Source organism: Falco naumanni, chromosome 14 (genome assembly GCF_017639655.2).
Source record: "Falco naumanni isolate bFalNau1 chromosome 14, bFalNau1.pat, whole genome shotgun sequence".
In the NCBI taxonomy this organism is placed as follows: domain Eukaryota; kingdom Metazoa; phylum Chordata; class Aves; order Falconiformes; family Falconidae; genus Falco; species Falco naumanni.
Genome location: NC_054067.1, coordinates 1,794,573 through 1,820,399, shown reverse-complemented (window position 1 = coordinate 1,820,399; position 25,827 = coordinate 1,794,573). Strand labels below are relative to the sequence as shown.

At 48.6% G+C, this 25,827-nt stretch overlaps 1 protein-coding gene, 1 long non-coding RNA gene and 1 other non-coding gene across 16 annotated transcripts in view; 2 read left to right on the top strand and 1 right to left on the bottom strand.

Moving 5' to 3' along the window:
• Window positions 1-7,915, top strand: part of LOC121097385 — a 51,762-nt gene extending 43,847 nt beyond the window's left edge. For all 3 annotated transcript variants that reach the window (XR_005830939.1, XR_005830938.1, XR_005830940.1), the window contains 2 exons: window positions 1,421-4,677; window positions 4,784-7,915. This is a non-coding gene — a long non-coding RNA (uncharacterized LOC121097385). The remainder of the gene's footprint in view (window positions 1-1,420; window positions 4,678-4,783) is intronic.
• Window positions 7,916-12,293: 4,378 nt separating this feature from the next.
• On the top strand, window positions 12,294-24,246 carry LOC121097502 (60S ribosomal protein L22-like). 12 transcript variants are annotated; one of them, XR_005830978.1, is made up of 7 exons: window positions 12,319-12,856; window positions 14,195-14,281; window positions 16,927-17,067; window positions 17,494-17,634; window positions 18,148-18,331; window positions 22,316-22,594; window positions 22,740-24,246. XR_005830978.1 is itself a non-coding variant. In XM_040614557.1 (5 exons), coding segments are annotated over exons 1-4 (648 nt in total). In that variant the 5' UTR covers window positions 12,294-12,352; the 3' UTR covers window positions 17,495-17,634; window positions 18,148-19,179. The 12 variants fall into 12 exon arrangements, 5 of the variants coding, with proteins under 5 accessions (XP_040470491.1, XP_040470490.1, XP_040470488.1 ...); XR_005830980.1 differs by having other exon boundaries at window positions 12,327-12,856; window positions 22,316-22,363; window positions 23,013-24,246; XR_005830979.1 differs by having other exon boundaries at window positions 12,327-12,856; window positions 22,316-22,363.
• A 1,193-nt stretch (window positions 24,247-25,439) lies between these two features.
• On the bottom strand, window positions 25,440-25,511 carry TRNAE-UUC. Its single transcript has one exon. It is a non-coding gene; the product is annotated as a tRNA-Glu (tRNA).
• Window positions 25,512-25,827: the final 316 nt, after the last annotated feature.

The window sequence follows — 25,827 nt, the reverse complement described above, 5'->3', positions numbered from 1 at the left end:
ACATTATGGATGATGTTGGTAAACTCATATTAAGTGGAAAGTGGTTTTACTTCTTCCCCTGCAGGTTTTACAATTATTAAAATACAGAGGTTATAATGTAATTTATTTAAATCTGTTCTGAGGAGTGTAGAATAAAATATTAAAAATTACTCAGACCTGCTGAGTTTTTGAGGATCCTTTCAAAAAGATTTCTAAGTGTCTGAATGAATCCAGGAAGATTAAGTATCAGAAATACACTGCTTAAATAATGAGCTTGTAATTGCAGCTTTTATGTACTAGGAACAGGCATTTTCGTCATTTGCTCTCCTTAGCTGAGATGGAAGCTGCCTCCCTTTAATTCACATTTACTCTACCATGGAAGATAGTTTATACAGAGCACTGAGGCTCCGCTTGCTTAAACGGTGAGGCTGTAACAGCAAACTGGATCAACAAACATTTGTTTGCAATTCATTAGTGTAATTCTTATTTCAGATGCCTAATATGTCAAATAGGAGACCAGGATCAAAATTTATTGCTGGTGTAAGCAGATGTAAATCCACTGGTCTGAAAAGGTTAAAAGATCATTGGAAACCGTCCCAGTACAATCTTGGAATAACAGAACTCCTTTTGCATCGCACATTTCTTTGAAACCCAGCCCTCCTTCTCAACCCCACCAAAAAAAAGCAGATGTCGTGCAAGCCTTCCAAAGAGCCGCGTTCTTGGACCTGGGTAAGGAAAGGATTTGAGGATGATGAAGAAAAAATAATGGAGCTTCCCTTTGTCCGTCCAGCTGCTCCCTTTGCAGAGCAGAGCCAGCACAGCTCATCCTCCCGGGGGTGCTGGGGGCTCGTGCGGCACCTTTCACCCCCTGGTTTCAAAGCGTTTAAGCTGCAGTGACAGCACAAAGCGTGCCTGTAAGATGGTGGCACCTCTGCACAATCTTTTCCTGTACAGGGTGTTGTAGTTTAACTCCCACCAGCAACTCGCCCCCCGCCAGCCGCTCGCTCACTGCTCCCGGTGGGATGGGGGAGGGAATCGGAAGGGTAAAAGTGAGAAAGTGTCTCATCCTGGGGTGAGATAAAGGCAGTTTAACAGGTAAAGCAAAAGCAAAGCAGAACAGGGAATTCATTCACCGCGTCCCATGGGCAGGTCTCAGCCCCCCCCAGGAGAGCAGGGCTGCATCTGCGCAACCGGGAATTGGGAAGACAAACGCCATCGCTCCGAACGTCCCCCCTCCTCCTTCTTCCCCCAGCTTTTTATTGCTGAGCATGACGTTCTGTGGCATGGCCAGCTCGGGCCAGCTGTCCCGGCTGTGTCCCCTCCCGTTCCCTGTGCCCCCAGCTCTCTCGCTGGCAGGGCCTGTGAAACTGCAAAGCCCTTGGCTCTTATAAACATTACCAGCAACAGCTAAACCCATCAGTTATCAGCATTATTCTCACAGGGAATCCAGAACACAGCACCGCAGCAGCTACTAAGACAAAAATCAACTATCGCAGCCGAAACCCGGACAGAGGGGAAAGAGCAGAGAGGACCGAAAGATGAGATTTCTGCACGATCGCGTGTATTTGGTGCTGCACGGGGTAGGTAGGTTAATGCACACCCTTTGGTGTGCATGTGGTGATTGCAGCTGCATCTTTTGTGCGCAGTTTTCTATCTAAAAATTAAAAATTTTATGTCTTGGGTCTCCTGTTGAAAGCAGCAGGACTCATGGCTTTGCTGATGACAGTGTGATCCCTGCCCCAAACAGCGATACAGCTGACTTGAATCCCCTCTGCTTTTTGAATCTGTACCCGACCTGTGGTGGTTCTCATGTAACTTTTTTATCTTTTTTTTAAATTATTTTTTTAAATCTCTTTTTCCTCTGTCTGCTCCACTGCCTGTGAATAGGCTGGATCTGTTGCAATGGGGGGAGCCCCACCACCCTGCTCAGGTCACCTCTGTGGTACCCCGCTGCTTGTCCTGGCAGGGTGGAACCCTGCACCTCATCCGTAGGTCAGAAATTATTCAGAAGTAGAGTGGTGAGACGTGTATTAGTGTGATCCTTTCCAAACCTAAAGACTTGAATCCACTTTCGATTAGAAGATGGTGAGCTAATTTCTTGGAAAGATAAATCTGGTTCCTGTTGTCCCTCCCACCAACCTTCTGTACCCGTGGCCCAGAGCGGTTCCCTAAGTCACACATCTGGCTGGACATGACCCAGCGCCTTGCCCTCTCCCTCAGAAGCTGAAAACATGTTTCAGTGTAGATGAAAATAGAGTTTCTGCTTCATCTGCGGGCTCCAGTCTGGCATGCCTGTGACTGGAATCGAGAAGAAGGTTTCTCAGCCACGAGCACTTGCCTGGCTGAGAGGACAAACAGCTATCAGCTCATTACCTGGCCATAAAAATACATTTCCTATAGAGAACGTGTCAAATCCTTTTCCTAGGGTGACAGTAACTGCTAAGAGGATTGTCAGTCAGGGATAGTAGACAAACTTGAAATGGTGCTGCAGTAGTGTTCAGCTTGTTTTTTTCCTTTTTTTTTTTTTTTTTTTAAAGGGGGAAATTTAAGGTCGTAAAACTGAACCAGCTTTCAGTTTGGGATATTGCAACTCCATTAATCAACGGGGCAGGTTCACCAATAGCTTCAGGAAATCCAACTTTCTCCTGTGATCTCTTCCTAGTGTACCTCAGCCCTGAGCTGGAGAGAAATCTGATGGTGCAAAAGAACAGCAAGTGACTTTAAGCTGTTCCGCTCCCTTGGTCCCCAAAGTTAATACCAAGAGCCTTACAGGGCTCTCTCACGCTGGCATGTGAGCGCTGCTGTAAGAAATACCTGCTCATTTCCTACTGCCCAAGGAAACGTTTGGTTCTCCTGAAGCACTGTAGGAGCCGACAGGAACGGCTTTGCTTTTATTTCTCATTTTTAAACATAACTATCAGTATCCTCAGCCTTATCTGTCTTTGTCTCCCTTCAGTCCTGGAATGCGTAGATCATGTTTATTGTTTTCAGCTCTGGGCAGCACCAGCACTTGTCTAAAGCAGCTCCCTCTCCTTAACTAACCTGGAGTCAAACACGGAAGAAAATGTGTGCAGGGGTCCACATGCTGGCAGCTCCCCAACATCTCCCGCTCACCGGGGACCACGGACAGGACGGGAGGTAGCAGCAGGCTTCTGCCAGCGAGGGGGCACTTGCTGAGGGCTGGGGTGAGGTCGTCTCCATCCCGTGTTCTGCCAACAGCTGGGATGCTGCCAGGAGGGAAGCGAAGGCTGCAGCCGTAGGATGGGCTGGTCTTTCAGAGCCTCTGCATGTAACGGCCCGTGCAGAGGGCTCCCTGGAGGATTCCGTTGTTCTGCGCTTCTAGCAGGAGTAACTGCGGTCTGAGCGTGGGAGGGAGGGCTGAGGGTGCGGGGGGGCGATGCCGGGTTGCTGCTGGACCCACTGACAGCTCACTGCTCCCTGTCTGCCCCATCTCGGTAACAAGGGGATGTTACTTTAACTAAACATCTTGTTTAAGGCTTTACTGGTTTTGAAGCATCGGTGGATAGTGGTAGTGGAGAGAAAAGGGCTCCATCTTTCAGTCACGGCATAATTAGGAGGTTTTCCTCTCCATCTGCTCAGGAGCGAGCTCGTGGCTCAGGCAGGCGGTCGGACTGCAGAAGGTCAGACTGTGGTTGTCTCCTTGGCTCCTGGTCAAGCGAGATGGTTCACACACAGCCCAGTTAAACTGCCTGCAACAGTCCTTGGGGGCATGGGGGGCTCTGCTGGGACCCCTCTTCAACAGGGTCCGAGGTGTTTGAAAAACAATTAATAAATGAAAGTAGCTGTCTCTTCCCATCCTGGAAATTCTTTCTTCCCTCAAATTCTCCTGGGTCATATATGGGATGTGCTGTTCTAAGCCCAGATTCACATTTCAGTGTAATTAGATTGTCATCCCTATCTCTGTTGTAATTAAATAACAAGCCAAACATGGGCAGATAGGAGACTTAATGCTGCTCAGCTGCCAGCTTTGGAGAGGAGATCAAGGTAATTTGTTTTAGCGGGACAGTTTATTCTCAGCTTTTCTTCTCCTTAGACAGCTGACCACTGATTTTCTCCTGCCAGTTAATGACAACAACAACAACAAAAAATACTGTGAATTAAAAACGGTTTCCTGCAACTTGTTTAAAAAATACACTTTTGAGCACAGCTAATGTAGGCAGCAGTTGTCTCACTGGCCAGGCCCCCGGTGGCGTCCCGCGGCGCAGGGGCCATGCTGCTGGGAAGGAGCCTGGGCACTGGGCTCCTGCTTCTGTTCAGCAGCTGAGTAAGCTGCTCCCTCTCGCTGGGTTCGGTTTCTGCCGTCTCTTTGCCCTCTTCTTCCCTCCACTCCATGCCCTCAAATCTCTAGGTGAGTCCTGCTTCCCCCCTGCCAGCTGTGAGGCTGTGACTGCCACTGGATCCAGGTGTGCTCTGGAGCTCCCCAGCCTCTCCCGCTCCCCCAGGACCACGCGGGTGGGTAGCTGCGCCAGCCCCGAGGCAGAACCGGGGGGCTCTGCGTCTCGCCTGGCCTGGGCTATAGCGTGCGTCGGTAACGCTGCATGGCGAGAGCTCGGACCCATGGGGCTCAGAGGGGGCCGCAGCCCCCAGTGCTCGGGGGTCTCACAGGCACCGAGCAGCTTGTGGTGGGTGCCCGGGATGTGGTAGTGGGGGGATGGATGAGTCCAGAGCGCAGGAGCGGTGTGGGTCAGCCCCCAGGTGCTGTGGGTGAGAGCTGGGGGTCTGGAGGCAAGGTGTGGGTCAGCCCCCGGGTGCTGTGGGTGAGAGCTGGGGGTCTGGAGGCAAGGTGTGGGTCAGCCCCCGGGTGCTGTGGGTGAGAGCTGGGGGTCTGGAGGCAAGGGCATTGGCAGAGAGCGCTGCGGCACTGTTCCAGCACGAGGACAAAAGAAGGGGCTTTGACAGCAGAGAAGTGTCTTGCCTTTAGAGATGGGGGATGGTTAGACAGGGAGAAATGGGGGGAGAAGGAGGGGGAGAAAGTACAAAAAAGCCAAAACGGTCTAGAACAGGGAGAGGAGGCGGAGTCTTTAAATAGACATTTGGAGCTAAGAACATCGTTACGTACCTGTTCACTCTGCACCAGGCAGATCCCAATGTGTCAGCCACTACAGGGCTGTTCGGTGCTAGACATTTCAGGGCTGGGAAGTGCTCTAGACCACGTTTACACTCCGAACACTTTGGATGTGAGACAGTTTAAGACTCAGAGGAAGGGTTCTGGCCCAACTTTAACAACAGCACAAATGTAGCTGTGACTTGACTGGTGGCAGTGTAAGTTCTGAAGGTGCTGAAAGGCTCGTGCCATACATTAAAATACATAACAGAGCTGTTGATGTTGAAATACTTTCTCTTTTTCCTTAGACCACACTTTCCTACAACCGATGAAATATTGATGCGTATTTCAGCACATGAAGAGACTATTAACTTTTGGCTTTAGCCGACTTAGCTAACAATTTGAAGGCTACAGCAGCTCCATAGAGAATTCTCTGCCATCAGTTCACTCCTCCTCACATGAACAACACCCCAAACTCATTCCTCTCTCTGGTCTCAGCTGCTGCATTTTGGCACTGGGCTATGGCACCCACTGCTGCTGAAGAACTCGGTGCTTGACAGATGAAAACCAAACATCTTGAATTCCACCCAGAGCCTGCTGGCAGCGAATGCAGGGCTCAGGGCGGCTATGTGGTGCTTTCTCACAGAGACACGTGGCTGGGTGAGCAGGATCCACATTACCTTTTGCTCCCCAGTAGTTCTGAGGTTCAGTCCCACAAAGAATCTAATTGTGAGGTGACAAAAATAGATAGTTGCAGCAAGATCCCTGCACAGGCAGGGTGTCCCGATGCATGTGTGCGGGATACTTGCAGCTTGTGAAGCCTTCTGTACTTGTTCCAGAAGGAGATTTCAGGCATGTGTTATATTGCATTGCGGGTGGGTTTTGCTGTGTGGCTTCTGTCCTGCTGTCCACCCAACTGCCTTTCTTCAACAGAAGTCTGGGCTAGTGCCCTGCACTTAGGACGGTGTGTATATTTAGTAATTACAATTAATAATTCAGTAAAAACGTACCTGCTTTTCCCAGCTTTCAAATGTCTCAGCATGCTTGTACTTATCTCATAATGAGCTGTCTACAAATGCTGTTACCTTAAATTTTGTTCCAGACCTTTAACAACCTGAGCCTAGTAAGAGAAACAAACTGCCAGAAGAAGCAATTAGCTTAAATTTACCTGAAAGCAAAGTCTTACCCAGTGACATGAATGAATCCCAAGTGGTTCATGGCTGTGAAGGAGTTTCAGCGAGTAGAGATCAAGTTGCTTTTCATGTTCTCGGGCTTTATGTCCCTTGTCAGATGCCAGCTGTTGCCCTGTTTTCCCCAAGAAAGGCTCCACCAGCCTGAACTTGGCCCATGGTCCTCCCTGCATTAAGAACAGGGTATGTGGATATAGAATATTGTGGGCTTGTCCAACAGAACAGCCAGTGTGGATGACCCTTCGGATTATCCATGGGTAACTTCATGATGCTGAAAGCGTGACTTGTTTACGGGCCTGGGCCAGATGATCAGTGGTGGGTCGGAAAGGTCCCAGGGATCCTGCCCAGCAAATTAATAAGATCGGCTTTGCACCAGACAAGAGCGAGTCAGCCTGCATGACCTGATAAGTGTCTGTGCGTCAGGATTTGGGTTAGCTGATGGGCCTGGTAGCAAGCCGCAAGCCCTGAGCCACTGGGGCTTTCCTGCGGCGTCTATTTAACCACGTGTTTGTGTGGAGGCAGCGATTACATAAATGAGTGGGAGATGGGGTAGTGTTATTTATGTTACAGGCTCATCCTGTATGTGTGAAGTGCTGGATGCAAATAGTGCCATTTAGAACCCAGGTGCTGTTGGTGTATGTGCTGCAGCGTGCTGCAGGCTGGGCGAGTCGTCACCGGTCCTGAACATCACACAACCCTCCAGCCCCAGACAGCAGGCTGTGGCCAGCCGGGATTCACCAAGGGCACAATAAGAAAGACAATAGTGCTAGGAAAGCCAATATTTAAAATCCAAATCTGCTTCTGGAAAATATTTCCCACCTTTACGATGAGCCCGGGATTTGAAGCGTGCGGATTGCAGAGCTGAACGGATGGCGTGTGCTGCCACGGCGTGCGGAGGAACAGCGATGCCGTCTGTCCTTCCTGCTCGTTTTAATGCTGCCACCCTATAAACCTGTTTACAATCAAATAATCCATGCAGAAATTGCTTGGGTTTGGTTAATCATGCTTGGCAAACAGCGTGGCCTGGGTATCAGCATCATGGTCTGATCTCTAGGCAACAGCTTCTCCTCTGCCTCGTACCGTTGCTCTTTCTGAAATGGGAGGGATGGGGAGTATTAATGAGAACCCCAGCAGGCTGTAAAGACAGCACACCGCTTGGGAAGAGGGTGCTGCTGTATCTTCACTAATAAATCAGGATCTTTATCACACCAGGGGAGAGAAAGAGAACCCAGAGCAAGGGCATCTGGTGTGAGTTATGTCTGTGAGCCTGCTGGAGCTCTCTGTCTTCCTGAGGCACTTGCCTCAGCTAAGCCGTACCGCCTGCCAGCAGCCATTAATCCCTTCCACTCCTGCCGGAAAGCTGATACTGGGCCGAGGCAAATATTTCTTGTGTCTGACATTTTGGGGTTGTTTTGTTTTGGTTTTTTTTTTTCTTCTTTTTAATACTTGCTGTAATGAGTAAAAGCCCAGAAACGCTCGGAGTGCTTTCTGCAGAGCGCACGGATGTGCGTGTCAGCACAGGGAAATACAAAAGCCAGAGCAGCTTTCTCTTTGTGCAAGTGCAGTCGCCCCTTTTGGCTCCAAATACTTGTGCATATATAAAGAGAGGAGCGACAGCTGCTGAGCACGGGGATTTAACTACAGCACTGAGTCTCTATAGAATCCATTTGCTATACAGTACTTTTCCTGCAAGGGAATTGGGGGTGGGGGGTGGGGGTGGGAGAGCTGGGGGGAATGCCAGTAGCAAAATTCCCAAATTCATTAGTTTCTGATTTCACTCAGGCTTGTTAAGACACAAATGCCCTGAATGTGATTTTCTAAGAGTAATCCTGACTTATGCAACCAATCCTATTTGGTTTTGGTGGGGGTTTTTTGGTTGGTTGTTTTTTGGTTGGTTTGTTGTTTGGTTTTTTTTATGGGAAGGAAAACACCAAAGGGGCTTTTTAGCTTGAAAGCTTTCTTGGCCAAGGCTGTCTCCACACACTGGTAATGTGACGCTACAACTGCGGCCTGAAGACCTGTTTCAGGTGATGCATGCTAACATAACACAGCATGTCAGAATATTTTACAGACGTCTGCTCAGTGTTGATGTCAGATTTTCCCAGGGTTTACCATGGCACAGCACTAGCACTTACATCAATAAGAGCTTGTGTCTTTCAGTCAGTACAACCTTATGGATTTGTCTGACAGTCTCTTGTTCCTCAGCAAAGGTGAACCCGAACCCTCGATAACCAAGTCTGTATTTTGTAGAAATAAATGTGAGTCACAAGAATAGATTTGACCTACTTTTTCTATAAAATGACACAGCTGATGCCAGCAAGCCCATGCTGTGGGGGTTTGTGTCAGTGACACCTAAGGATGTCGCTAAGGAGCCGCATCGTATGGGCGAGCGTGGTGCTGCTGCCTCTGACAGAACCTACTGTTCTGTCCGGCACATTTTCAGCATCCTCACTCTTACACCAATTCCCTCTGCTGCTACTCAGGAATGAAAATATGGGATTCCTGGCAGCCATCACCAGGCTATTACTAAGGGGCTCAGTCTCCTCCAGTTGCCTGTTTGGAGGGAGCCCGACAACTTGGGATAGCAATGTGGAACGGGGCAGATCTCGGCATTGCTTTTCTCTGTCTCAGCACTGCTTTTCTCAGCTGTGGAGAGCGATTTAGTCTGATTGTTTCCAAATGAACATACCCAGCAGCTGGGCAGCTTCTGCAGCTCTGGCTCTCAAGCTGCTTTGCCTTGCATGAAGCATGTTTTAATGACTGGGGATGGGCTAAATGAATGAAATTCTTATCCCCAAAATGTTGGATCTGCAGTGCCTCTTGCCAGTGCTCTGAGATGCTAGGAAAGAGCTGTGCACTGGATGTTTACCAAGTGCTGAATAATGCATAGTAGTGAATCACACACAGATTTCCCTTTCTTCCTATTAAAATTATTGTTAGCAATAATATGATTGACCCAGAACAAAAATAACTCCAACAGACGACGCTATAGTGAGATATTAGGGGACTCCCTATCCAATAACCAAAGCTTAAACACTGAATTTACTGTTTCCAAAAAGTTTTAACTGCAGTGTATTGGAGCAAGTGGTGTACTAAGACCTTTCCTTTAAGGAAAAAAAAAATAAAAAGAGGGTGATAAAAACTGATGCTTAAATGTTATAGTAACTTCTTTAAATTAAATGCAAAGTTTATCTGTTTGCTACAGAGATGGAACCAATGATAACAAATAGTGACAAGTAACATGAGAGAGGATGGGTGAACAGGTTTTTCTGAATATTACCTAATGAACTGGATAAAATAATGGAGCAGAAATGCAGTTGAGGGACCCTTGATATCACCAGAAACTCCTCCAGAAGGAGGCGTCCCAGCCTGAGTGACAGTCCTGAGTTACCTGGATGAGAATCGTGTCTTATTTCTCGTTCCTTAGGCTAGCACAGAGGAATAAATAAGCCATTCCAACCATGTGAATATTGCTGACTGTTCCTGGCTTAGCTTTGTTTTCACTCTTTCTGTTATCAGATGGCATGTGTGAAAAGGAAAAAGACAGTATGTGTAAGTTCAAGACAAGACAAAAAGGTAAACTGACTGAAGTAGTAAAATCAAGTGGAACCAGCTTACAGCTGCCCCTGTGTCTCCAAACAAGAGAAACCCTGTTTGTTTCTTGTGGTGAGGAGGGGTGGTGTTCACGCTGCTAGTAACAGCGATCAGGGTGACAAATCACCAATGCTCCTTTTCCTGGAGCACCTTTCTCCCCTGCTGTTCTGGGCCCTCCAAACCATTGCTGCCTCCAGTATTAATAGTAATAGGCTGTAAGTGGTTCCAGAGGTTTCCTTGAAGTCAGCAGGTTCCAGTATGATTTGTGCTCTCGGGGCAAAGGAGTGTCACAACTGATGCGTTATGTGGTTGTTACGCTCTGGATTTTGCTCTCATGAGTTACTACCTATCCAGCTGCACAGATAGCTGTGCGATAGCAGAGACTTGGGCTTATGCATACACCAGTGACAGTGCGGTAGCACACAGTAATGCCAGTCCGCGGTGCTCCTAGCACAGTAACTGGACTAAAACAGGCCTACAACACCCAATGCGTTACGGAGCGGTGGTTGTTTTCATTAAAAGTCACTAAATACTGCTTTTGATATGCTGCTGTTATGCACCCAAGTCCCGTTCTGACCAGCTGTGCAGAACAGCAAGCTTCTTTCTGTGGAGCAGGGTTTTCAAGTTCGAAGTATGTTCCTTCCTGTGAAGCTGCTGCCTCTGCTTTTTCCTGACTTAGAAAAATGCCTCTCAGATCAACCCACTTCCTCGCAAGAGACAGGAACACTGTAGTTGCACATTTTTGCCATTTACTCGTCATCGTCTAAGTAACAAATACCTCTTTGTCATCAACTTGATGTGTGAGTAGGTATCATGTAAGTACCGCATTCTGCAATGCCTGTAATTGAGGGACCTCTGGCTTCCACTGAGTGTAATTTGCTGCTCTTCCAAGGCAGGTGCTGTCCTCGCCGTCCCCTGGCTGAAAACCTACACCTAAGGGGATACAGCCTGCTCAAGCACAGCGTGGTGGGAAGTGTTTGTAGAATTAAGTGATTTGCCTGAGCTCAAAAATAATATATTTTGTAGGTACATAAATTTATTTCTCTATTTATGTCTAATTTTCTGTTACATAGAGAGATGCCGGTGATGCTAACTACCAAGGCAGTAGTAAGAGGAAGGACATTTATCCTTAGTGAGAGAAACAGGATTTCTCTTGTTTGGAGGTGGAAGCAGCTTTGAGTTAGATCCATATCTTGCTGTTTCTCCCTTTTGCTCATTTACAACTTGCTGTTTAATTCCAGCCACAGTAGTTCACCTTCAAAGGCGAATTATACACACACTTATTCTACAGTTCTCTACCTAGAAGAGGGACAGCCCTTCTTCTTCCCTCTGCTCGAAGAGACACCTCTCAGGTGCCTTCCGTACTCAAGACACTTGCCTCAAAGAAAACAACTACAGCGAACCCAGCTGTACCGCCAGGGCAGGCAGCTTCTCTCGGAGGGTTACCCTGCAGAACCAGCCAGGAGTGCTGGGGCCGGTCACCCTGTCGGGAGAGCACCTTTCCAAACCTTAACTGCGATGGAAGGAGCTGCTTCACCCTACTCAGAGCCGCATCGCTCCCTTACTGAAGCTCCCTTTCCTTTACCTGCATTCTCAGTGCTTTTCGTTGTTCAGGTTTTTGTGGGTGGGTTTAACTTTACGTATGCTCCATAGTTTGCTGTGCTATAGATAGACAGCTCTAGTCCCTTCTGCTTTGACATCAGTTTGGGTAATTAAAGGTGGTAATTAAAAGCAGCTCTCCTACAGGCTGCAGTAACACCCTTCTCTGTGCCTGAGGCCGTGACTAGAAGCCAGGTTCTTCCTTACGGCCGGGCCGGGGCTCCCCGCAGCATCCCCTTTGGCTTTTCTTGATGCTTTTCTTTTTCAGGCTATTCCCCTCCCTGGAACTCGACCTTGGTCCCCGTTTCAGCATTGCCCAGGTCCTGCCACGGTAACAGCAGGTAACCCCCTGCAGGGATGCCATCGCTGCCTGCCCCCCTGCCTCATCAGGAGATGCTGGAAAATGCCCGGTGCTGTTACAGAGGGGGACGAATCTCCTCATGGATTTCTTCAGAACCTTTTAGCACCAGGGTCTGCGGGTGCTCAGCACCGCGGGGGTGCAGCCTGTGGCGGTGGCTAGGGCGGCTGGAGGGGGCCTGGGGGGCCGGGCTGGGAACTGAGGTGGGGGACTGGGGGGGCCTTCGGGCGGTTTGGGGAGGCTGGGAGGGGTCTGCAGGTATCTAGGGCGACCTGGGGAGGCGGGAGGGAGGCTGAAGGGGACCTGGGAGGGCAGGACGTGGGGCTGAGGGGGGTCTGGGGAAGCTGGGGGGATTTGGCGAGGCGAGGTGGTGGTGTCTGGGGGCCCTTAGGGCAGCCTGGGGAGGCGGAAGGGGGAGGCTGGGTGGGCCAGGATGTCCCTGGGGCCTGGGGGTCCCTGGGGGCTGGGAGCGGGGCCCGCGGTGGGGGCAGCGCCCGAGGAAGGGTCCGACCCCGGCGGGGCGCGGGGTGGCCGGCAGGGGGCGGTGGGGAGCCGCGCCGCTCACGCATGCGCCGGTCCTGCTCCGTCCTGGCGGCCGCGCCGCGGTGCCCCCGGGCCTCCCAGAGGGCCCCGGCCGCAACGAGCGCTCACGGAGCCACCCCGGGGCTGCCCGGCCCGCAGGGGACTCGGCCTGGGGCGGCGCGGCGCGGCCCGGCCTGGGGGCACCGCTGGGGGGCGGCAGTGCGCATGTGCGCGGCGAAGGTGGCCAATCGCAGCGCAGCGCTGCCAAGCGCGAGGGGTCGGGCATGCGCCCTGCAGCCGGCGGCGCTGCTGACGTTACCGGAAGCGCTGCGCGCCACTTCCGGCTGTGCCGCTGCGGCGGGGCGGCTGAGGGAGCGCCCGGCCCGGCGGGGGCCCCGGGGCTGCCGGAGGCTGCGGGGAGCTCCAGCGCCAGGCAGCGGCCCTCGGGGACGGCTTAGTGCCGGCCGCGCTGCCGCTGCGGCCTGGCGGGCTGCTGCACCTGCACCTGCACCGCGGCCTGCGGCAGCTGCGGGCGGGGCCGCGGCTTTGGTGCGTGTCGGTGGGGCGGTGCGGCGCGGGGGGTGCCCGCCTCCCGGGGCGGGCCGCGTGGCTCCCTGGGGTCCCGCCGGAATAGCAGGCGTGTTGCAATCCCGCCCGCTGTTCCAGCATTCGCTCGGCTGGCCGGTGCAGGGCTCAAACGCCCGCAAATACTATCTTTTTTCCCCCTATAAAGAATAGCATGGATTACTGTTTTACTTTCAGAGCACCTGTACTTCCTTACTGTAAAGTATAGTAGGAAGTTCTTGAGTGGTTTCTGAGATGCAGGGCAATGCTAACTCATTTTGTTTGAAGGAAAACGATGTTTCTACCTAAAGATCAGTTTTTTGCAAAGCTTGGCCAGTTACGGGTGGGTTTGTGCAAGAAACCCACACTTTGAAGGACCAGTTGGGTGAACATCTGTCAGTGCTGAGTCAGTGACTAGTGCCAGAGTTCAGAAGCAAAGCCTGACTTGACTTGTTGCTTTAAAACAGGCAGCAGTGCTCACCCAGAGTTCTTTGTGTGAACTCCCTAAGTGCAGAGTCAAGCAGGAGGATGGATATTCTCCTGACACACCCGAGTTCTGTGCCCAGCTCATCCCAACAGCTACGTGTCTTCCTGTCACTGTGGATTCCTGCTGTGCCTTGCCACCAGAAGGGTTTAAATAATGTCATCTCAGGCTCCCAGTGCAGCTTTTTATGGTTGATTTTATCCTGGGAACAGTAGCCAGTTCTCTGGGATCAACATGTTCAGTTTAAGAAGCTGCAGCCACTTCCCTGTCTCTGTATTTCATGTTTTGTTCTTTTTGCAGAAATACTTTGTATATTTACTCTTGTCCATTTTTCCCCCGGCCCCCAATTTTGTATAATTTTGCAACCTCTAATTGCAACAAATAGCTGAATAAAACAGCAATTAAAGTCAAACAGAGCATCTCGTCATGCAGTCGTGACCGCTTAGAGGAGATACAAACACCTTAGGGTGGTTTGTAATTTTTCTGGGATGACTGTAGGGAAATCCTAATGGAATCTTGCATTTTTTACATAGTTCCTACAAATTAATTACTTTGAAAACTGGGCCTCAAACTCAGAAAAAAGTTCTCATTTCTAACTAGAGCAGGCTGAGAGTGAGTTCAGTGGAAGATTTATGGGCAGTTTTTAATTTTATTAGTTTTTCTTGCAGTTGTTGTAATCCTTTCCTTCAGTCACATTTCATATAGAAAGACATATTTACAGCAATGTGCAGTACACATGTGAGCAATGATTTGGTAAACAAGCAGGATTCTTAGTATTTGTAAAGTAATTTTTTGTTGGGGTTTTTTTGGTTTTTTTCTGATTCTGTTACTGTTTCTAGCTAAAATTTCTGCATCAGGTTATAGAACAACTGAAGAAAAGGGCAGTGTGGTCACAGCTGCTGCCAAAACATGAAACAGAATTCATGGTAAGTGGATTTTTGGGAGGCTGGAGATGTGGGGGACGTTACATCTCAAGAAGGAAGTTAGAATGTGGACAAAATTTGTTGCTTAGACAGTCAGAGTTAATGTGGTTTTGTGTGTTTTTCGAGAGGGTTCCCTGCCTAGTGAATTACTCTTGTAAAGATTTCAGTGCTAGAAAATCTACAGGTATTTCTGTAGTTGTTCCTGTACATTTTGTAGTTGAATCCTGCTGACATCACAGTCATGACACTTGTCCTTGTATTGCCTGTATTCCTCCAGGAGCCTGGTACTGCAGCATTTCTTCAGCCCACATTCCCCACCCCCCACTCCCCCCAAGTAGTTTCAAGATGTTTAGGACAGAATAGCACAATTTCTGATTTCAGGTGCATCTCCACCTTGTTTTGTATAATGTTTAATGTACTTTTTTTCTCCTTTCCTGTGGATTTTGTTGCAGAGTGGGATAGAGGATACGATGATAGGCTTGGGGTGTAATACAGAATAACGGGGGGTGTCTGGTAAGCACAGCAAGTTCTGGCATTGCATTTTGTTAGGTCCCTTGCTCACAGCACAGCTTTTATTTTTTGGAGCATGGGGCTGGTGTGTTGTCTTGCTTCACTGAAGAGGTTTCTTTACAGGCTGCAGCTATCTTAGCCTTGCAGGCTGCGTGAAAGCCAGTTCTAACAGCAAAGTGAAGCTGTAAGCAACAGTGAGTGGAAATGGGGAGTGGCAAGTTCCACCAGTCACAGTAATGGCTTTGTGAAATCCCTTGGAGGAGCGATCCTGGAGGGCCATGAAGCAAAAGGCTCTGCTGCATGAATTCCTGCTAAAGAATAAAAATATTAAGTTAATCTTTTGGAAGGTGTAAATGCTTAAAGATGTTTGGTGTCCCAGGATGAATGAAGTTGTTACAGGACATGATGTCGTCTTTTTCACTTGGAAGTGCTAAAATAATCCAGACGGAATTTGTTTTCGCTGGTTTCGCTCGCAGGGATGTCCGAGGGAGAGTTACATGATAGCTTTCTTGGCCTTTAGGAGGGGTACGTGAAAGCATCACCACTTCTGAGTTAAAAATCTCAGCTGAGGGAAAGCACGTAAAAGAGGCTGAAGTTGTGCTGATGCCAGTTGTGGCTTTACCAGCACAGATCTAGTTGAGGAATGTGGGAGAGGCAGCTGCTTGGGTGTTTTGGACTACAATTCAGTTTGTGTTCCAGAGCTCAGAGGCAGCAGCAGGAGAAGGGGGTTAACTTGGGAGGCTGTGGTGAAACCCTGTCCAAAATTGCCTTTAATGTGCAGAGGTTTGAGGTGGTCTAACCTACGGGATCATGATAATCCTGGGAAAACCCCGCTTCCTGGAGAAACCTCCCTGCTTAGCTGGGTAAATGAAAAGAGATGCTTCAAGATGTGATTTATCCACGGGGGTGCACATCAGATGAGCTTCCCTAAATCGCTGCCATTAGTGCTTGTACTATTTTTTGCCTGCTGTCTGGCACGTGCTTTTAGACTTAGCAGATTTCCCAGGACAGTTACATTGTGAGAGGAGGAATAGTTCCTGTTCTTGCCCATGAGTTAAGAGCGTGAGTGTTGTGTTGATGTAAAGCTGAGTGCGCATCTGTGTGCCAAAGCAGAGACACTGCATCCCAGTTTGCATTCAGAGCCCTACAAGCTCATTAACAGTTTGACCACTTGCTCTGTGTAATCCTGACAGGTTTTAGAGAGGATTTTGTAATCGTTGCCTTCAAAGCAGAAGGTAAGGAAGGAATGTTGCAGAGAACAGAAGTGTGATTACAGCTGAGAATTTCAGCAGAGCAAATCCTTGGTACGGGAGACAGACCACGTAACTTAAAAAGCAAAGGCAATATCTGGCTTTCAAAATAAAGCTAAGAATAGAAGGGGAAATCTCAGCGTGAAGCTGGAGGATACATCTTACAAGACTCTCCTGTGCGAACATGTCTAATCATTAATTTATTTTTCTCTCTTTTTTTTTTTTTTTTTTTCCCTGCTCCACATACTGTCTGATCATTTTAGGTGATTACAGACAAGACATGAAACAACAAAGCTGAAAAGTGGATCACACAGGGGCTACAAAGCAGTTTGATGTGAAAAGCAAGAGAGGAGCTCTCAAGAAAGAGCCTTCCTTTTCTGTCAACTTGAGTTTTATGCGCAGTCATATGACACCCAGATATTCTTGGAAAATACTGAACTAAGCAGTTTGGCAGGGCATTAACTTTGCCCTCCAGGCTGACGGGTGATCAGCCCCAGCGTGCAGATATAAGTTGACCCTCATGGAGGTGGATTTCAGTAACCAGCTGAAAGCAGTCTTGCACTCAGTGCAGGGGACAGAAGTAAGGTGTAGATGAGCTATGTTAACATGCTGTTGCTGAAAGCTTTCAGGACCTTCTGAAAGTATTTTGCTGCTTCTTTTTGATTTGTCATGTCCATGTGGCAAATCCCTTTGAGACTGTGAAACTTGTATGTTACGATTTCATTCTAGTTTAACGAGCACCATCTGTTACCAGCATTTCAAGACAGCCTGTGGTCACAGAACTAGAAGTGTTTAGAGATGTGCACTTCAAAAAGTGGTGGGGAGTTTTATGAAACTCTGTGAGACTCTCTCAATTTTGCATTTTTTGCTTTATTTGCTTTCTCTTAGGGTGTCCGTCACCCACCCAATAAAGAAGATGGAACAGCCTATCCACAGCAGACCTGGCAAGTACGCTAGATCTCCGCTCCATCACAAGCGTTTGATTGAAGATGTGCATTCAGGTGTCTCCTCCCGTGTGTGAAACACAGGGTACCCAGGTCCTTTGTTTTGTAGTGAAGCCATTGTACAGCTGCTGATCTCTGCAGCGGGTTGTGAGCAAGAATTCCATCTCGCCTCACAACTGCAAAACAGGCTGCTTTATGTCCATGTCCAGAATTATGAGCTGCTTTATCACGCTGCTCGGATGCTTTAATGTTAGCTCTGAGCAGGCCTCCAGCACCATAGCCACTGGTTGAACACCAGTAATTCACAGGCCGAGGCAGGTGTGCGGTACTTTCCGTTGATATGTGTTGCAGCCAAGCATCAGGTTTCTGGGGAAATAAATGCACAGAATTCTGTATCTGTGCACTTCATGGGCAGTAAATCGAGAAGAATGGCCGAGTGCCTGAATTCCAAATGGCTTCTATTCGTATTTGTCTTCTGTGTATTTTTTTTTACTTCTCTCTCTTACTCCAGACTGGCCCCCTGGAGAAAAGTAATATTGCAGTGTACTGTATTTCACAAGTGGTGATATATTCAATAAGAACATAAGAATTCACGCTGTGGAAATGGGCCTTGCAATCAGCGTGCCCGTGAGCCACCTCCTGGACGTGCCAGGTCAGTTCATGCCTTTGTGCAGGATATTTTTTCTAGTTACATCCTCTGTGTGATCCTCTTTTAAATTGCGCTCTCAAGGTATTGGAAACGCTTCTGGTAATACTGTAGTTCACTGAAATTTTTCACTGTCTCTTGACTGACACTGGCTGCCACTGGGGCAAGGAGAGGCAGCCTGCTTACCTGCAGGCAGCGCTGGCACAGAGAAATTGCCTCTTCAGCCCACCTCACCTGCTTGGGAGAGTTTGCTGTTAGCCAGGACAGGACAGGAGGAGAAGGGCGGGCTGGCTGTTGATGTCTCTTGCTTTAAAATTTTGTATAGCTCCAAAGATAATTAAGTATCTTGCTTCCTTGGGCACAGATAGTTATTAATACTTAAATACCTTTGTGCCTGCATGAAAAGGTCTGTGGTTTCTGTGCAGATCTGTTCTGCTTAGAGCAGTTCATCTTAATCTTGGCAGCTCAAGGTGGTACCAAACTTCGGCCTTTTAAATCTCACCTATAATGTACTGGCAGGCGATGCTGGGAAGGCCCTTCTGGGAGAACGCGAAGACGGCGCCTTTGACTATGGCCACTGAAGTCCCTGCAGCCCAAGGACAAGCGCGAATATCTGCTTGCCTGCGTGTCACCTAGTGACACTCGCATAGTCTACAAACAACCAGACTTGAGTGCAAGTGTGCAAGAAGCCTGCATTACTGATGTAAGCCCATAGTGCCAGGGCAGCATGTAAAGACTAAATCTTGTATTACCTCATTTTGCTGTCTCTGTCTTAACATAAAAGCATTTAAAGCAGGTGAAAACATTCAGTGTACTAAGAAAAACCTGCAGTGAGGGCAGTATGGTAGGCAGACCCCTGGGAAGAGAGCACCTTGTCATTTGCTTGTGTGCTTAGTACAAGTTTTATCAGAGAAGTGAATCACAGGCTGCTTTTTTACCCTGCGGAGCAGGAAGTTCTCACTTTTAGATGAAACATTTTGTCTTAAAAGTTTTGGCAGCTCGGTTTGAAGAAGGTGGGTACTGATGAACAGCGACACTTCTGTGGAGTCACTGTGTGATCTGTTTAAGTGCAATAGCTGCAGTAATCAAGCCGACTAAACAATACATAGATGATGAAGCTATTTTAGTCTTTTTCTAATGATAACGGCACTTGGGCTGTGATCACAATTAGAAAAGTCCAGATACCTTTGGAACTGAGCAAGTCTTCCTAGCTTGTTTCCTGTATTGCTGCAAAAGATGATCACAGTACTGGTATCTGTGGTTTCGTCTCTGTGCAAACACCCCTTACTGCTTAACAGGGCAGTCTGACAAAGAAATAGTGTAGCTCGATCTCTTTTGGTGATTTGCTGTGTAAATTGTTTTACAGTCGTAAAAGCAAGAGGTTGAATGTCCAGAGAAGTATGATTTCTTGTTCTGTGGTTGCAAATTGTCTCGTGAAGTAGTGTTGTTACTGCTGTACAGTGCCTGAGCTACAATTTTTATAGCTTTAGAGCCTTTTGGAATGTTCAAGTGAAAATTTTGCCAATAAAGCTTCTAGCATTAACAACTTGAGTATACAATGTACAGAATCTGTGTAGCAGAAGGCACTTTATAAATAACAATAACACAGATTAGGTGCTGGCAGTAAGTGAATGCCGGATTGTGCAGTTAAATTATAAACTTAGTCAGTTCCAGAATTTGAGAAAAGTTTATCTCCTGTAAGAGTCCCAGGGAATTAGAAGGATTTTATCAGAATAATCAGACTTTGTACTTTTTTCTTTGAACATGTGCTTTAAAAATAGGGGAGGTGCACATAAGGAAGGGGGGTAGGGGAGAAAAAGCATGTTTGACTCGAAAACGAACAGAGAAGAGCTATCTAGTAGCAGCAGCTTGTAATAGTGGTTATGTAAAATAAGGTCTTACGACCTTCCACCAACTGCTAAACAGGATAGTGCTTTTCAAAACATGGATTTGGCAAAGAGGCTTGCTTGTATGCTGTTTCACAGCTCATCACAGCACACCTTTAATTTTTTCTGCTTAATTGGGACGTCTGAGAGTTCAGCAAGAAAAATGAAGAAGTGAATTGCCTCTGAATTCCATGGCAAAGGTGGACCTTGGCATTGTTACAGAACACAAAGTCATCAGAGCCACTACTGAAAAATACTTTGCATGAATGTGAGATGAATGTACCACAGAGTCATGCAAAACTGTAGGATTCTACAATTTCAGGTTCAAGGTCTGACAAGGATGTTGTACTAGGTGTTTGAAATGAGCCAATATAAAAAGGAAGTGGGGCGGAATGTTTTCTTGACATCTTTCCCAGTCTTAAAAGGAGACCTATAAAACCATTCTTCATGTCTGTGTTGGCTCTTAAAAGCCTTGAGTAACAGGGGAGGAAAAAAAAGGCTTAAAGCTTAAAAGCCTGAAATCCTCTGGGGCATTCACTTCCATTCCAACACCACTAAATAGTTAAGGGTCATTTTGTCAGAGGGAAAAATATTAAAGTATTTTGACTGTGCAATGTCTGCTTTTTAAATAAAATTAATAGTAATTCAGCTTACTTGCCTAAGGAGCAGGAGGAGGACTCTACTAGCAGTTAACCAGCCGATTACTGACTATCATTCCGGTTTGTAAATTAAAATGACTCCATGCGCCAGTACGTGCTGCAGCTGACCAGCTGGAAGGCAGTTTTGCAGAGGACCTGAGGGTCCTGGCAAACACCAGCCTAGACTGGGAATGTGCCCCTGCAGCAAAGGCAGCGGACGGGCTGCGTGAGGGAGCGCTGCCAGCGTGTCCAGGGGGGTGATCGGCGCTGGTGTGCTGTGTCCAGGTCTGGGCTCCCCAGTGTAAGGACAGGGTCAGACCAGTAAATGACCAGCAAAGGGCCACTGAGATCAAGTGGCTGCAGCATCTGTCATAGTAGCAGAGTCTTGAGAGCTGGGACTGTTTAGCCTGGAGAAGAGAAAGCTCAGGGAGTAACCTCAACATGTATAAATACCTGCTGTTCAGACTGAAGGTAGACCCAGGCTCTTCTCAGTGGTGCCTAGTGAAAGGAAAAGTGGACACAAACTCAAATACAGGAACTGCCACTTAAACAAAAAACACGGTGTGATCAAGCACTGCAAGAGGATGCCCAGAAAGGTTGTGGAATGGCCTGTCCTTGGAGATACTCAAAGCCCAGCTGGACACAGTCCTGGACAACTTGCTGTAGCTGACCTTGCTGTGAGCAGGGTGGTTGGACCAGACATCCTCAAAGTCCCTTCCAGCCTCAACAGTTCTGCAGTGGGCGCTGTGCGGGTGTTGTTTGTCTTAGAAACAGGTCTTTTCAGCTGTTGCTACTCTATTGGAAAACATTTTTATCTGCTGTGTGGGCACTTTTTATCCAACATCCAAGAAACAGAGCTGTTCATGGGCTAAACTTCCATTCTATTGCGTGCACCATGTGTGTGGAAATCCTCCTTGGTTATACAGGGATTCTTTCCTGCCTCAGCTGCCCTGGCTGCTACGTGCACTGGTTTTGCAGCAGCGTGCTTTGCTTCCCAGTAATGTATCTGCGAATGCCTTCCCCGGGGAGTTACTGGCTGCAGCAACCGCTCTGTGCATTGTAGCTTTTAAAACCGTAAGGACATACGCCTTTAGCCTACCAGTGCAGATGGTCTTTCAGACACATCACCCCTGTCTTTCCGCTCCCTTACAGCCTTTGTACCTGCATATTCTGTTCTCTGGTTTTCGAGAACAGTTTTCTTTACTTACATATCTGTTCCCACCGACCCTGTTGGAGTAGTGGCTGTGTAAGCAATGTAGGTAACTGTCTGTGGCTGCTGGGTGCTCCCAAGAGCCTTGTGTCTCTTGAGAAAGGTGTTTCTCAGCAGAAGGCAGTCTGTTCTTCAGGAAAGGGACTGCTCACATTCCTTCAGCTGCTGTTACAGGGAATGTGCAGTTGCCCCGTTCTTCATGTCTAGAAAGAACATTCCTATTGCATGTGACAATGTGAAGCTCCCGTTCACAGGAATCCTTGCCAGGAACCACTTTTATTTAAAAAAGAAAGGAAACACCTTCCCAAGTCAATACAGAGCAGCTCTGTGAATGTATGTCTGCGGCTGATGTACTGTCACAAGAAGGCACGTGAGAGCGGTAAATAGCCAAAGTGTTCCAGATATGTCGGGCAGGAGGGGGAGGACTAGTGCTGACCTTCCTTAGAGAGCACAAAAAGACTCGTGGGAGACCGTACACGTGGTACTGCGTGTGTCTTGGCAGGCTGAAATACTTTCTTAAGAGACCTCACACGGTCACCCCTTTGAGATGTTACCTCTACTGTTCTGTGATCTTAATTGTCTTGATTCTGGGGTTGAGTTGTTCCTTTTGCACTTGAACCATCCTTCTCAGCAGTCCTTTCTTACACAGGGGGGCTGCTTCAGCCTGCCTGCAGGCTTCTGGTGCAAAAGGAACAGGAGAGCTGCAGCGCAGCGTTGGTGGAGGGCTTCGTGTGCACCTGCCTGGGTTGAGAAAATTTACATTGCAGTACCTAGAGAGAAAAAACAACCCATTTTATGCACCCCTTTTCTAATATCCTCAAATATTCAGAGGTCCATTTCTGCTTAAATTTTAAAGACAGAAGCAAATTCTTGGCAAAGATCACCAATTCTATTTTTTATGTAAGACAACTTTTTTTCCCTTCATTTTTTTTTCTTTTTCATTCTCTTTTTAGGACATCAAGCCTTCATCGAAAAGCTTCAGCTCATGAGGAATAAGCTAGGTAATTTTTATCAATTATTTTCAAAAAAAGCACCTGATTTAAATATATAAGAAGAACTGTCTACTGTAGGCTTTGAAACAGTTATTTAATCTAGCAGGCATTCTTCCCTCTTGGAACTTCAGCTTCTCTGCTGGCTGCCGCCTCTGGTCTGTTTGTAGTTCACTCTGTCCTGTTTGATGTACAGACACTGAACGAGCCATCTGTTACAGGTGCCGTCCCGAGTTACTTGAGGTAATCCCGAGCATCTCCATTGTGAGAGGACAACTCCCGCAGTGCTGACGCTCTGGCCAGGCTGGGTTCCTCACTTCCAGACCCTTTCAGTGTGGCAGCGTGCTGTGCCCCCTCTCCTGCTGTGTGACCCACTCTCTGCCCCTAGGTATGCCATAGCACCGTAGGATGCAGAGCTCCAAGTTGTGTGCAGCTCACGCTACCCAGGCAGCCAGCCTGACTGACCCGAGCATCTCTCCCGTCCCTGGAGCTGGCTTCCCTCTTCAGCTGAAAACCTGACAGCTCTTGGTTTAGATCTCCTTTAAGTCACTTCCAAAGGCACTATTCTGGACCTGAGAGCAGATCCCGTTACTGGTTATCTTCGGGACAGCAATTCTGTTGCTTCGCTTGAGAAGTTACTAACTAATTGATTTTAATCCAGTTCTTACAGAGCTTCAGCATGGCACGCGTTGCTGTTGGAATAGCACATGGGAGTGAGACAAATGCATTACAGATGCTGCAAACTTGATGAGGAAACTCAAATATTGACGATGATGATGGGGGCATTGTGTGGTTTGTAACAGTTAGGCTCTCTGTCAGCCTTCGTGGGGCACGGAGGGGTTTGCACCTGGTTCGTGATTGGGTTGATCAACCTGTGTGGACTGAAATAAGAATGGAGTGGAGCTGATCTTCAGTCTCACTCATCCCGAGCCTACGGAGCTACCATGTTTGTACTTACTCGATAGCTAGGGTTGATCGTTCTTTATGCAGGCTGCAGGCTGACTGGTGGCGATGCGGTTCCGTCTTTGCCAGCAAGAGAAACACTGTGAATATTCCCTGTTTGTAGATGGAGGTGCACAACGCAGTGGTGCGTAACATGACAAAATGTATTTGGTAGTGCCTGAAGCCTTCAGCTCTTCATCGTTTGGACATTCAGCTGCTATTTTGAGTGTTGCTTCCTGCTTATTGTTGGAGACCGAGAGCTCCGTCATGTATCTTTACCCTGTGTAGCAACAAAAGACGACAGGAGGAACTTGCCGTGTTCAGGGACGCTCCCGGGGCAGCACCTACCATTACGCCCCCACATTCTCCATGGTCCTCTGGAGGGGGCACAGAGACCCACCCCACGGGGCTTCAGGCGGGTGGTGCTGGGCCACCAGCCCACGGGGGACAGCTCTGCACAGCACCCGCCGCCCCTCGGGGGCACAGCCCGCGCCCCACAGCCTGCCCCGGCCGGGACCCCCGCGGAGGATGGCGGGGGGCTGTGGGGCGCCGTGCCCCTGCTCCTGCCAGGCGGGGGGTGCCGGGGCTCGGGGGGCACCTGGTTCTGGGTGCGGGGAGGAGGCCCTGCCCTCGCTGGGTGACCCCGGCCGTGCGAGGCCTCGTGCCACCGCGCTGCCCAGCCCCTGCGCTGCCTGCCCCAGCGCTTTAGTGAGAAAGGTGTTGCACAAACCTGGCGGTGCGAAGGATTTCCCTTCACAAATGACTAGCCCGACACACTCATGTATATTATGTGTATATGTATTTGTACGTATGTATATCTTTAAGGAGATTTTTGCTGGTGGAGTCGCCATACAGCAGTTATTTGCCTTGGACAATAGCCAGGGCAGTTTGTGCTGTGGGACACAAGCAGTAATTTTCTTGCTTACATTAGAGGAAAAAAGCAATTAACTCCACATTAGTTAGGCACTTTGTTGTCCAATTTACTTGAACATTTTAAACTGAGCTGGGAGGTGGGGGCTGCAGTGGCAGAGCACTGCGACCCTTCCGGAGGCTCTGGGGTCAGGGCATTTGGTCACAGAGGTGCAAAAAATGTGGTCTGAAAGCGCCGGGAGGGGACTCTGCGGGAAAACTTGTGCTGGGGGAGGTGTAGGCTGGATATTGGGAAAAATGTCTTCACTGACAGGGCTGCCCAGCACCGCGACAGGCTGCCCAGGGAAGTGGTGGTCACCATCCCTGGGGGTGTTTAAAGAACGCGTAGATGTGGCGCTTGGGGACGGGTTAGTGGTGGGCTTGGCAGTGCTGGGTAACAGCTGGGCTTGATAAAGGTCCTTTCCAACCCAAAAGATTTTATGCCAAGAATGGAGTGTTACCAAAATCTTGGAATGAAGAACTAATCAACACCAGTGTGATGTAGAAGGGCAGACACTTCCTTTATTAACAGCCGGGTGCATGAGTGAGTCCTCTCACGATCAACGCACACCAAGTTTCAAAATCATATACCTTATATAGAACTTATTAGAACTTACATAGAACCTTATTATAGAATTTATCTAGAACTTATTCATACATATTCATTAAGTATTCATGCATAATCATAGTATTTCCCCATTATAGTAAAAATCATTAACATACTCGCCTCCCATATGTGATTCTGCGCAGTAAAGGTTTGAAAGGTCCAGAAATGGGTCTGGGGTACCATTTGGGTAGGCGGCATATGAGTCGGTGGTCGCGATCGCCCCCTGTCGGAATTACCTTTTACTAAAGTTCACGGTTTCTTGGCAGGTAACTACCGAGTTGTTCCAGTCGACTCTCCCCAGTTCCCATTAATTCTATATTCTGACATTTCAATACACTTTCTACATACAGAAGACTAGTCAAATACAAAGAAATCTGTAAAATCCCAGATTTGTTACCTAAGTTTTAAACAATGATTCTAGCCCATTCTTCTGGCCTTGGTACAGGGCTGTACAAAGGATTTCATAGCAGCTTTTACTGTGCAACTACAAGTTTCATTAAAATATACTTCTTATTCCAAATGATTTTATAAAATCAAATAAAGTCAATGAATTCTAACTTGTTACCACATCTGTAACAGGAGGAAGCGGGCGGCACTTCCCGCTTCGGGGCGGGTAAGAAAAAATCTAGCTTCCCATACCGGGAGTCGAACCCGGGCCGCCTGGGTGAAAACCAGGAATCCTAACCGCTAGACCATATGGGAGGCGCTGAAGGAACAGCCCGCCGGCCGCCTCACAGCTCTGCTAGCCCGCGAGCTCCCGCCGCCCCGGACGCTGTGAGGCTCGGGCGGGCCCCGCCGAGAGCTCTCGCCCGTCCCCTGAGAGCCGCCGCCGGCCGCCGCGCCGCGCTCCCGCCACCGCAAACCCCCTCCTGCCAGTAACGGGCTGCCCGCATCAAAGATGGCGGCCAGAGCCTCGTCTTCGCTCCGCCCCTTTCTGCCTCCGCCCGCCCGTCGTGGCGCCGCGCGTCACGTGACGGGAGGGGGCGCGGGAGGGGTGGGGCGAGCGCTCACGTGACCG